This window comes from Paroedura picta, chromosome 1 (genome assembly GCF_049243985.1).
Source record: "Paroedura picta isolate Pp20150507F chromosome 1, Ppicta_v3.0, whole genome shotgun sequence".
In the NCBI taxonomy this organism is placed as follows: domain Eukaryota; kingdom Metazoa; phylum Chordata; class Lepidosauria; order Squamata; family Gekkonidae; genus Paroedura; species Paroedura picta.
Genome location: NC_135369.1, coordinates 163,134,708 through 163,147,461, shown reverse-complemented (window position 1 = coordinate 163,147,461; position 12,754 = coordinate 163,134,708). Strand labels below are relative to the sequence as shown.

The window sequence follows — 12,754 nt, the reverse complement described above, 5'->3', positions numbered from 1 at the left end:
AGTGAGTAAAAGAGCATGTTGCTCTCTCTTGTGCCTTTCCTCCTTGCTAGTGAGGAGTGGAAAAGGCAAGACACGGCAGCAGGAAGGCTTTACATTATGGAGGGGAGAAATGGTGCAATTTACTATCTGACAATTGCGGGTAAGAGACATCACACAATTTGGACCTTGCGGAAATGGTAGGCGAAACAGGAAAAGTTGCTATTAGACTGATAGAGATGCCAGCCTCCAGATGGGACCCCCTGAAATTGTAGCTCATCTCAGGACTTCTGGGATCAGTTCTCCTGGGGAAAATGGATGTTCAAGAGCATGGACTGTATGTCATTGTGCCGCACTGAAGTCCCTCTCCTCTCTGGGCTCCATCCCCAAATATCCAGGATCTTCCCCTTCTGGATCTGGCCACCCACCTCCCCCACTGGTGGCCATGAAAGACCTGGAAACATGAATAAGACGTAGCTACATTTATGTCAAAGGCTTACATTATAATGGTTTGTTGTTTTATTTAGGAAGAATGTGAACCATCCATTTTTAAAAGTAAGGCACCTATGGAATCTATTATTTTTTAAAATCATGAACCCTCAAGGCATTAAAATTGGGTTTTCTTTGTTATTCTATGAAAGCTGGAGTTCCTGTCCAAGTTTGTTTTTTCTTCTTCCGTAGTTGAAGAAATAGTCCATTTTTACCAGAGTTTTGCCAAGCTCAGTGTTCATTTGCCTGCCAATAATATGGCCATTCGTGTTGGGAATTTGGTCTGAAAAAACCGATACATACTCGGGAGGCTGCTTGTGCTCTTTTTTCTTGCCCTGGGTACAATAAAATGACAAGTTATTTATGCCTGGATCCATTACAATTTTTCTTCTGTAGAGATATTAAAAGTAGTCATTGCTAAAATGAAAACTGGGATGAGAAATCTCTCACAAATAAATGAAAAATTATTGCCCTGGAGGCTCAAGCCAAAGGCCTGAGATTCTCTTCTCAGCAGTAACCAGCTAGAGGTCTCTGGGAAGTTGGCAAGCATGTTAGTCCCTGATAATAGGCACCTTGGAATATGACACAGAAGTTAATAATTTGGGATGGAATGATCACACAATTTTATACGTTGCTAATAGTCAACGGTAAGAAAGGGAAAAAAAAACATGCAAAATTACAAGAACGAAGCAGACCCCCAAACATACAAATGTGAGATAAAATACAAAGCATTGATTTTCTTTTCTTAAACAAATTAACCTACAGTCAGTTTGAACAGTTTACTACTTTGTCAGACATGTCTTTTTCAGCTGCCAGTGCACGGATGGAAACCATGTGAGTTACACAGGGGCTTGTGTTAATGAATAAGTAAACTATTTTTTCAACCTCTGAGCTTGGGTTTAAGTATCTCTGTTGTTATTCAATCTACTGCATTGCTATCGTTAGCTCTTTAACATACTAGAATCCAGGAAGAGATAGTCTGTTTGTGAGAATGAATTATGTCAATGTGGAAATGGTATAATCTGGTTGAGCTGGGAATCCCTGCCTATAAATGTCTAATAGATTATGCATTTTCAGCCAGTCCCTAAATATTTGGGAGGATTCTATTGCAAAAGAGAGGATCCAGAAAGGTGTACCGATAGCCTGGTCCATTACACCATTTATATCCCCTATTATAATCATATCCCCTTCTATTCAGTCCATTGTTTCTTTGATCATCTGCTTAATTAATGAACTCTGAGCTCTGTTTGGTGCATATATGCAGCCTTTGGTGACTATCATGCATATAGATCCTCTAAGTAAGACATCCTATATATAGATCCATAAGTTAATCTTCTAAGACCTTTTCTGCATGAGGAATTTGCCATGGCTCAGTGCTTGTCTGGTTGCTGGGCTAATTCCCGATTCCTGATGATGTCAGTGCAGGTTTGGGGTGGTCTTAGGGCTGGTGCAGTTCTGGTCATCAGTTGCCCCACAGCAAGGGAACACAGATAAATCTGCTTGAGTTCTCACACTGATACTGTGGAAAACCCACATAAGACCAGTGTTGCAGCATTTGCATTCGGTTCTAGTTGAATTCAAGATCTAGTTCCTGGTCTTGGTTTTAACCTTTAAGGCTTTATGAAGCCTGGGCCCTCTGTATCTGAGGGACCACCTCTTTGAATACGTTCCCCAGAGAGCTCTTCGATCTACTAACATCAATCAGCTAAGGATCCCTGGCTGCAAGGAAATACATCTGGCCTCAACCAGAGTCACAGCTTTCTCAGCCATGGCTCCTGCCTAGTGGAATGAGCTCCCAGGGGAAACCGGGGCCTTGTCTGAGCTTTCAAGGTTCTGCAGGGCCTGTAAGACAGGGCCCACTGAGCATATAGTTGAGGACAGCCAGGAAATACCTATACCAAAATCTTGGGCCTCCCTTCCATCCCTCCTCCCTCCCCATTCCCTCTGACTCCTCCCTACGCTGCTGGCTGGAATTATTGTCAACTCTCAACTCTGTGGTCTTATCTGTGGTTTTATAGCTTACTGATTTAATTTTATTTTTTGAGTCAATTTGGTGTTTTACGAACTTAGTTAATTTGTTGTTCGCCACCCCAAGACAGCAATGTCTGAGAGGGGCGGAATATAAATATCTTAATAAATTAAAAAATAAAGTTCTAAATGCTGGGCAGATACTGTCTGTGGAACAGGTCCTTCCAACATGTCTTCAGTGTGAGGGCTCTCAGGTGACAGGGCACAGAAAACCCGCTGACCCTGGAGAACTGCTACCAGCCAGAGTAAACTGGGCTAATGTACAAGTGTTTCAAGTGTTCATCCCTGACAGCTCAAAGTCTATGTGGTAAGTTTATTCTAAGTTGACCCTAGTGCAGTCATGGCTAGTCAACCAAAGGAGGCTGGCTTCTAAAGTTTTTAATTGTTAGGTTGCTTTAAAACTTACCATTGGATCATAGTCCTTGAGGAAATTCCAGTTCCGATACCTTTAGGACAAAAGCAAACGGGTTTTAGTTTGTTAACTTTACTGCAGGACTGTAAAGAATTATTTCTCCCCTGGAGAAGACTAGGGAATCCTTGCATTAACTAGCAGCTCTTTGCAGATGCACTCACAATCTGTAAACTGCTCCCGCAGGAGTGGTAAAAAGAAAGGAGTAAGGGATAAGTGGGTGGAGAAAGGGGCGGGACGAGTCCGGAATAAAAACATGAAGGGCAGTCCGGGGCTAAGGGGTGAATTGGGAGCCGCGCAGTGCGTGGCTCCAGATTGGCCCCTTGGCCCATCCCAGACTCGGTGGGGACAGCCGGGCCAGGCTTCAGCACGGGGCTCAGACCAGGCCCACCGCGTCTGCAATGTGGTGAGCCTGTTCCAAGCCCTGCGCTGAAGCCGGGAGTTCGGGGAAGCAGGTCAGGCTTCAGCGTGAGGCTCGGAGCCCTGCACTGAAGCCGGGAGTTGGGGGGTGGGGCAGGCTTCGGTGCAGGGCTCCGAGCCCCATGCTGATGCCAGGGGGGGGGCTTCTGCACCCACCCTCTGCCCGCTAGTGCCCGCTGTATTTTTGATACAGCGGGCTTAATTTCTAGTGAGTGAATATTCTTCCGCCCCAACCAACTCCTTCCTATTAATTCAGCGGGACACTTGTGGAAAACCAGAACTTCACTGAAGTTCATGTGGGGCACTGTCACTATGGCAAAAAGAATACTAGGAAGTTCTATCTCATTTCCTTATGCCTTTAATGTCACATTGGCAGTAGCTCAGCTCATGTCTGGAACTCGACTAGCTTTCTCAACCTGTTTACCACTTAGAAAACCCTGAAAGACTTCGAGAAACCCCAGAAGTGATGTCAGTAGATTACACTTCCTGCCACACCCCCGGAAGTCATGTGTCACCAGAACTGATATCACCCACAGACTTCCACCAGATTTGACATCACCAGGCAACTCCTGTTGGGAAGACAGAAACATATACAAAATGGCTGCACTTATGTTTTATAGTTCACCTCTTTTCTGAACAGAAATTAAATTCACCTGAGAGTCACAGTCTGAGTTCTGCTGAGACTCAAGAACTGCTTTTCAGTACAGCTGAGAACAGCATAGAACAAGAACACTTTCCCATTTGCTTCATGCATTCTGAGTTGCAATTCTTATAGTCAGCCTTTGTATTCAGAGCAAATCATGTGACTGACATAGATTCAAATGATCTAACTAACCAAAGAACAAAGAATCCTAGTTCTAACACAGTGTCTCATGCCAAATGAATTGACTACTGGTAATCGAATAGAAGTCATTATAATCATTACATAATAAAAGAAATACTCTCCTGAGCCATCTTTACACCCCCACTGTACCTCCACGCTAACACAAGAACAGCTCATGACATGACCAGGGAGGAGGTAAGGTTGCCAGCTTGGTGTAGGTTCATGTTCTGGAATTCCACACTACCTAGGCATACATAAACATGACTAGGATCAAGACTGCTGTGCACAGAGAGATCTCCTCTTAGGGTTGCCAGCTTTAAAGTGACACAGTAAATGCACACCAAACCATGAGCTAGCAGCTCTCTTGGCCCCACCTCCCTCACAGGGAGTCTGTTATGGAGAGAGGAAGGGAAGGTGATTGTAAACTGCTTGGAGACATCTGAGGCCTGATGGGTAACTACGAGCCATTCCCAGTTCTCTCAGACCTCTCACAGCCCCATCTCCCTCACAGGTTGTCTATTGTGGGGAGAGGAAGGGAAAAGGTGTTTGTAAACCACTTTGAGACTCCTTTGAGTAGTAAACAGCAGAGTACAAAAATCTCTCTCTTCTTCTTCTAAGGGGCAACAGTGAAAGAAGCATGTGGGCACATAACATTTTATCAATAGTGAAAAAATGGTGACAGAAGGAGCAGGGCGGACACCTGTGTACTGTGACTCCCCCATGTGTATGAGGGCAGGAGGACGTTTTGGTGTCTGTGGCCTAATTCATACAAGAAGGGAAATGAGGTTGAATGCAGAACGGGGAGGAATTGGCTGCCATGTAATCTCTCCATAAGAAGATTCTCCAGTCTGATTTTCCCTTCACATACCTGAAGACATGGCTCTTGAAAGCTCATCTGTAACCACTATGCCACAATTCCCAAAGGTCAGTCTTCTCCCACAATCAACAAACATTCCACACCACAGGTTCTTCACACCCATATCTCCACACCCATACCCTCATTTGTCACCACGCCACCACAACCTCCCACACAACACACACATTCAACCCCATGCCCTTACAGATGGGACAGCTCCTCCCCTTCCCCTTCCAACCACCAAACTCTAGTGTCCGTTTTATTCCTGGATACAACAGGCTTTGCCCCTAGTAATAAGTAATAGCAGTGTTCCATAACAATACAAGAAGGTACAGAATCTTGGCATTGTTAAAAGGGAGATCCTTCCCCACAGAAGGCTCACACCATAACTAAGGGGATCCAGACAGAGATAGTTTGTATATCAGTCAAAATGTGTATGCTGTCATATCAGATCTGTGTCCTCATAACAAAAATAAAAGTTCACGCTGCACTTGACATATAGGCAGTGATTTCATCTATCTTTTCCTATAATGAGATTAGTTCAAGGAAGGAAAGATCAGAGTATGAAGCCCACCTAAAAAAAAAATAGACAGTGGATGAAAATAGAGATAGCAGCAGCATACTCAGCATACAGCCATGCTTTGGACTAGAGGTTCATTAATATCAGCACACATACAGTCCAGCTTCTGGGTTAGCGCCAATGGAAGTAAACTACAAAATAGATACAAGAGATACTTACCAGTTTTTGGTTGACCTTCTTTCAGCATCAACAAACTCTCTCCAGACCTTGTCCTGTTGGACCTGATCACCCTTCCAAGCTCTTTGCTGTTCTCCTTGGATCCTGCTCAATTGTTTCTCCAAGCTCAGTGTGGCTGGTGTGGATCGTCTTGTTTGAGGGCTGCCAAGCAAAGGAGATGTGGATGAGGAAGAATCCCCAACATGGCTGGTCACCAGAAACCGGTCCCCTGCTGATGTCGTTCTCCCAAGCCTGTTTGCTCGTGTGCTACATGCTATTGGATTATCCCTAGAAAGCTTGGACATTTCATCAACATTCACCATTCTTTCTTCTAGCATTTTTTGGCAGCGCCTTGATTTAATGAGCAAAGCCAGAAGAAACTGGACAGAGAGGACAATGTCCCACAGGCACTGTCTCTGGCAACTCTGCACGAAGAGTTTTCTGCATTATTTTGGACCACTCTTGTGTGCCAGGTGGTTTAGGCAAGATTCAACATCACTAATATATTTCTTATAAAAAGCAAAAACAAAACAAACAAAAAACACACTGATAGTTCTGGCTTCTTGGCTGTCTGTAATATGCTCTAAATCCATGTTCCAGAAATTGAAGCTTCTGCTCCATATTTCATTGTTTCAAAAGTCCCCTGAATGCTGGCTGGATGCATTAAAAGAGCCTGGTGTTACCAGTAGTACTCAAGGAGTCTCCCCACTCCCCCAGGACCAAGATGGTTTTTGTTCTTCTTGTGCAGCTGAAACAAAACACCCAGAGCCTTGGGTTTTCCCCTTGTGTTTACTGTCTCCATTGGAAACCAGACAAGCTTTGCCATGAATATTCATCACTAACAAGAAGGCATGCACTCTGCAAAGATGCCTCCTCCAGACAGCTGCTGAAGAGGTTGGCTTGGCTTTGGATGTCAGAAATTCCATAAAACAGAGAGGGAAATAATGGTGCTCTTTAGTGCTTTGTCTTTTTAAATATAATAAAGTCATAAATAAAAACAAATTTAATGTAATACCAGCTGTTGTTGTGGAATAAATACATTATAAATAAATGATAAGAAGGCGTGCTTTGTCTTGTTTCCTATGGGCAGGCGTGCTTTGCATTATTCCCTATGGGAATAGTTATGCCCATAGAGAATAATGGGAAGCGCACCTGCCCATAGGGAATAATAGAAAGCACGCCTGCCCATAGGAAGCAAGGCAAAGCACACCTGCGAATAGGGAATAATGGGAAGCATGCCTGCTCTTAGGAAACAAGGAAAAGCATGCCTGCCCATAGGGATTACTGGAAAGCACACCTGCCCATAGGGAATAATAGAAAGCACACACAGAGAAACAGACCTATCCAATGGCAATACAATAAATATATTCATAAAAGAAAGAAAAGTGTCCTTTTTTGTAGTTTTCCTTATTTCTTTATTCTGTAGGACTTCTGTCAAAACGGAATCCAGGTAATATCTGTTTTCAGTGAGAAAACGTAGCTATGGAACTGCCTAACTGAATATGTCCCCAAAGGGCCTTGCACTCAACGAGTATAAACAGGCCAGTGGTTCTCAACCCCAGACAAATTTGACTGGCCACAATCACAGCCAGGGACTTTTCAGCCTTGGCTCCTGCCTGGTGGAATGAGCTCCCTGGTGGATGAGTTCCGTGGGGACTGCAAAAAAGGGTTCTTCCACCAGGCCTATGGTTGACTCCAATAAAACATCAAAACATCAACATTACATCGTCCTCCCTCCAGTATCACACCCCCACACTGGGTTCAGGGTTCTACACCCATGGGTGGAATTTTGAGAATTGATTTTTGAATTATTTAAACTGTATTTTAATGTATTGTGGGACTTATGAGTGTGTTCAAGCTCAGAATGGGGATCCATAAATTTAAATAAATAAATAAATAAACCCATGAGGGACCATATCAAAACATCAGTACATTTCAATAACCAAATTCATAATAGTACACAGCAAATTTACCATGATACAACTCCAAAAGACCCACTAGGTTCTAAAGAAAACTCTGCTGAAAAAGGAATACTGGAAGATCACAGAACAATAGAGATTTTCAGAGGGTTACTCTTGTTAATTTCTCCAAAAGATGTCTCACGGTTTTTCAGTCAAATGTGGTTCATATAATGCTCGAAGGGCAAGTATGCTCGGAATCATTCTCTTTCTTAAAGCTTGCTTTATTCCCTATGGACAGGCATGCTTCCCATTATTCCCTATGGTCAGGCATGCTTTCCATTATTCCTTATGGGTAGGTGTGCTATGCCTTGTTTCCTATGGGCAGGCATGCTTTGACTTGTGTCTTATGCATTGCCTATGGGGAAGCATTTCTTCTATTGTTTCCTATAGGCAATTGTACTTCCCATTATTCCCTATAGGCAAGTATGTATTCTCTTTGGGCAATCATATATTGTCTATGGGCAGTTGCCGCCCTTAGTTTTAGTACGTCCCCGTAATTTGTATGTGTGAGTGAGCTATTATACCTCTTAACATCAAATCTAGCACAGGAGACTTACAGGATATTAGTGCTATACTAATATAGAAACTCAAAACTTTGCATTGCCATTTAAGTGAGATATGAGTAGTTAACTCCAATGTACAAACAAACAAACCCACAACTGTAGAAAAAGACTGAGAACTGGTGTCATCTGGAGGCTCTTAGGACTGCTTTACTCAGGACAGTCTGACTTGGTTCCTGCTCGGAAATGGCCTTTTATGTTTTCTTTCTTTGTATTTCTAAAATTAATTGAGTATGCAAATATTTTATTTTCAGTTTTAGCTCTTGGTAAAAAATGGTCCAAGCTAGTCCTTTTGGTACATTAGTACATAAACACTGCCATCCTAAGAAGATTTACACTCTTCCAAATCATTTAAAGTCCATGAGCTTAGAACAGTACAGATGGGAGACCTTTCTCTGAAAGTCCCTAAAAGTCCCTACTGAATCAAAAGCTGCATATAAATCCAGTAAGGACAACAGAGGCCTTTGCCTACATTTGTACATAGTCTAAATAAATCTAAATAAACAAAATAAAAATAAAGTGTCAGCCTCTGCCTCTAGGACTAAAGACTCAAGAGTTCATTTCAGCACAGAGGTGTTGAATAAAGCAGTGGAGAAGCTACACTTAGTAGGAAGCCTGGGTCCTTGTTCTCTTTCTCTTTCCCTGATTTGTATCTGTAAAACTTGAAAAGAATTGCTGGAATTCCACAGATCATCATCATTAAACATAATAATAACTCACACTGACAACTCACTCCTTACCTGGTTTGCCCTCCCTGAGGTCGTCCCACTACTCTGCCAATGAGGACCAATCAGCTCAAATTGCATGCAGACAATCCCCTACCTGATTAGACCTCCCTGGGAGTGTGCTGCTAATAAGGAGAGAGTACTCTGCCAATGATAGCCAATCAGTTCAAATTGCAGGCTGCCAATGAGGGCCAGTCAGTTCAAATTGTACTCTTCCAATGAGGGCTAATCAGCTCAAATTGCATGCAGACAATTTACTGCCTACCTGATTGGTCCCCTCAGAAATAGTCCCCCAATAAAAGATGGCCCTCAGCCAGAATTGACCCACCCTGGTGTTATAGCCCCAGAAGGGATCAACTCTCTGTCTCCAACTTCCTGCTGGCCTCAGAAGTTTGATGGATAGAAGAGGAGGAACAGAGGATGCCCTGTTGCTGGTAAGTTGCCCTGGCCTCTTTCAACTCAGAGGACATGGGGGAAAGCAAGCTGTCTCCTGTGTGCCTTCTGGAGTGGGAGGATGTGGGAGGCTCAAAAACAGCTCCCTGCTGATCCTCTGGGACCAAGGGTGGCCAGGAAAAGCCTCTGCTCTGGCAATGTTTATTCATGAGTAACTCATGTGAGATTTGCAATTTGCAGTCTGAGAAGGGAGGAATGCTTTGGGGGTAGCCATCACAAACAATTGCAGCAGGTAAATGAATGCTCATGTGGGTGGGACTTTCCCTTTCCATAAGGATGCAACCTTGGTCTTGCTGCAGTCTTTCTAAGACCACCACAACGTAGCAAATTTGAGACCAATGGCATGAAAGATGGGGAAACTATAAACCGGGCAAAGAAATGCCATGAGGTCATGTGGATGGGGAAGGAGGGAGACACTGTTTTCCAGTAGTACCTTCCCAGTAGAAGAAGAGTTGGTTTTTATACCCTGCTTTTGATTGCCCAAGGGAGTCTCAGAGTGGCTTAGAATGGCCTTCCTATTCTCTCCCTACAACAGACACTCTGTGAGATAGGTGAGGCTGAGGAAGTTCTGAGAGAAACTGCTCAGTGAGAACAGTTTCTAACAGGACTGTGACTAGCCCAAGGTCACCCAGAAGAGAAGGGATTCCAATAAAGCTTACCACATTAGAAGCTGCTGCTCTTACCCACTACACCAAGCTGTTCAAATTACCATTGATTGAAAGAGATGTAGCTAGAGCAAAGGCAGAAGAAGCGATTGCAGGAGGATGGTGTAAATCTTTTTTGACTTGCTTGCTGAATGCTATGGAATTTTTTCCCTTTAAATATAGACCTTCGAGTCATGGCTTCTCAAAGCAATCCAAGGTGGGAGACACTCAGGTATTTCCTACATGAAAAGGTGATTTTGTGGTTAATTAGGTTTGCTATTTGAGAAGGAAGGAATGCTTTTTTCTTCCGTATTCTCTCTCTGTGTGTGTTTGTCTGTAGAAAGGAATGCTACACAGCCCCCCCCCCCCATCCCAAGCAGCCCTTTCATCCAGGGGAACTGATCTCTGCAGTCTGGAGAGGAGCTTTCATATTAGGGATTCTCCAGGTCCCACCTAGAAATTGTCATCCCTGGAGATCCCACTTCTGAGGTTTGTCAAAGCCTGAAGAATATTTCAGGGTAAAATATTTCAATGGTAAAAAGTTGAGAAAAGCTGTGAGAACTAAAAGTGAGGCCTGGCGCAAGGAGAGCTGGGGCACCACTTAATGCCCATGGGGGATGTTTAGAGAAGCTACCAATATTCCCTTTTGCAGAATTACAATGTGAAGCCCCCACTTTCCCCATCTCTACAAATCTAAACATCCTGTTCTTCCTGTTCATCACCTTTAACACTAGTTGTAGTGTCTGACAGCCATCTAAAGGTACAGAGGGTATTGTGTTAAAAGTATTTCTGGCAATTGTACATGTCCACTCCAGTTATATAAACCTTTATTGGCATAACAATAAGAGGCAAGTACAGCCAAGCAGGGTAAAATTATAATAGAGTAAAATAAGCTAATATTATAGACTATAATACAGTAAAATCAACTGATTAAAACATCTTAATTCTAGTTTGATAAACAGCCATTAAAAATTCAGCTACACGCAATGATTCATGGATCTGAAAAATGCCTTTGACTCAGTCCCAAGGGAGGCCCTTTGGGAAAAACTGAAGCATCTTAATATTGACCCACGCTTACTGTTTCTACTCAGGAAACTCCATACTGGCACTGCATGTCAAGTTAAATATTCTGCTCAGGGCCACTTAACTGCCAAAGTGCCTGTTACGAAAGGAGTGAAACAAGGCTGTGTTCTTGCCCCACATCTTTTTAATTTGTATTTGTCTGACTTGGTCCAGAATTTTGATCAGATCAATGGACACCCTCCAAAGGCTGGCTCCTGTGCAATACCCCTGTTATTATATGCAGATGACACAGCCATCCTCTCATACTCAAGAGTTGGTCTTATAAGATTTCTTAAGTGTTTTTACTTATATTGTCAGCGCAACTCTTTACTGATCAATTACTCGAAGTCCACTCCAGTTTGTTAATTGACTTATTGAAATGTTCATGGTCCTTGGACAAAGCTTTTTCAGATACATGTGGGAATGCACCGGTAACTGAGAACTGGGCAAATCAGAATGGTGGTCTCTGGAAGTGCTTATTTTAGAGGGTGGTTTCCAAAACAGGTATTTTTTTTATAATAGAAAGAGTAGTTGGAGCACTACTGAACAGATTATTCTTTGCAACCCAGCAACCCCTTTCATTTTATGCATGAGTGCATTTCTGATAACAATTTGACTACTGAGGAAGACCCCCTTGGGGTTGAGACCTGTTTGGTCCATTCTATGTTAGTCTAGTCTGTGTGTACAACAGAGTCTGACTCCAATAGTACCTTTAAGACCTTCTCCTTCTCCTTCTCCTTCTCCTTCTCCTTCTCCTTCTCCTTCTCCTTCTCCTTCTCCTTCTCCTTCTCCTTCTCCTTCTCCTTCTCCTTCTCCTTCTCCTTCTCCTTCTCCTTCTCCTTCTCCTTCTCCTTCTCCTTCTCCTTCTCCTTCTGCTTCTCCCAGAACCTGCGGCTCAATCCCCCCATCAGGAGCTCCGGGTGGTGCAGCTTGGAAGGACATGAGGAACAACTGAACTGAGAAACCACTGCTAGACTAATACTAACATAGAACTGCAAGCAAGAAATCAAGAAAGCAAGATGGAAAACAAGAAAAGATTTGTAAATACAAGATTGTTGGAAAAATTTCAGAAACATTGGCACCTGTATCTGGCCTTCATGAAGAAGCAGTTTAATATTGTAGCATATTAATAATCTGTGGATGCTGCAGCAACCTGATAATGATTCCTGTATTTGTTTGATTTAGTCAATGCTATTCATGTTCAACAATGAATTGTTATTGATATTAAACAATGACATGTATAAAAGTGAAGCATTTGTGAATCAACAGTTTTATAATGTACCATATTAATAAAGATATTGTAAAATCTGTAGCAACCTGATAAGCTTGGAAAGTTATGGTAGAATCTGTAGCCACCTGATAAACAAAGGCCCAAAGGCCCATGAGCCGACAACAAGGCCCAGCAGCAGAAGCGCATCGAGCCCAGGGGAGAAACCCGACGCAACGGAAAACAACAAAGTCAATGCCACAGCTGCCGACAGGGGGCAAGGGGGGCACAGGGCCCGGGAAACATGGGGGGGTGTCCAAGCGGGAGGACAGCGGAGGGGAGGGAGAGACCGCGCGCCACACTACGCCGCTCAGACCGTCACGACCTCGGCCGCCTGCCGAGCAG

At 43.4% G+C, this 12,754-nt stretch overlaps 1 protein-coding gene across 2 annotated transcripts; it reads right to left on the bottom strand.

Annotated features, from left to right (window-relative positions):
- Window positions 1-472: 472 nt before the first annotated feature.
- Window positions 473-6,506, bottom strand: CIMIP5 (ciliary microtubule inner protein 5). 2 transcript variants are annotated; one of them, XM_077310758.1, is made up of 4 exons: window positions 6,285-6,506; window positions 5,741-5,899; window positions 2,900-2,939; window positions 473-800 (listed from the first exon to the last, which is right to left on the bottom strand). In XM_077310758.1, exons 1-4 carry the CDS (start codon window positions 6,356-6,358, stop codon window positions 609-611), a joined length of 465 nt encoding a protein of 154 aa, XP_077166873.1. In that variant the 5' UTR covers window positions 6,359-6,506; the 3' UTR covers window positions 473-608. The 2 variants fall into 2 exon arrangements, with proteins under 2 accessions (XP_077166873.1, XP_077166871.1); XM_077310756.1 differs by having other exon boundaries at window positions 5,741-6,506.
- Window positions 6,507-12,754: the final 6,248 nt, after the last annotated feature.

Excerpts from the sequence above, each read along its gene's own strand:
- CIMIP5 (XM_077310756.1), bottom strand. The coding sequence starts at position 6,075 with ATGCTAGAAGAAAGAATGGTGAATGTTGATGAAATGTCCAAGCTTTCT. Across the intron at positions 2,940-5,740 it reads AGAAGGTCAACCAAAAACTG|GTATCGGAACTGGAATTTCC; the intron begins GTAAGTATCTCT and ends TTTGTCCTAAAG. Across the intron at positions 801-2,899 it reads TCAAGGACTATGATCCAATG|GGCAAGAAAAAAGAGCACAA; the intron begins GTAAGTTTTAAA and ends TATTGTACCCAG.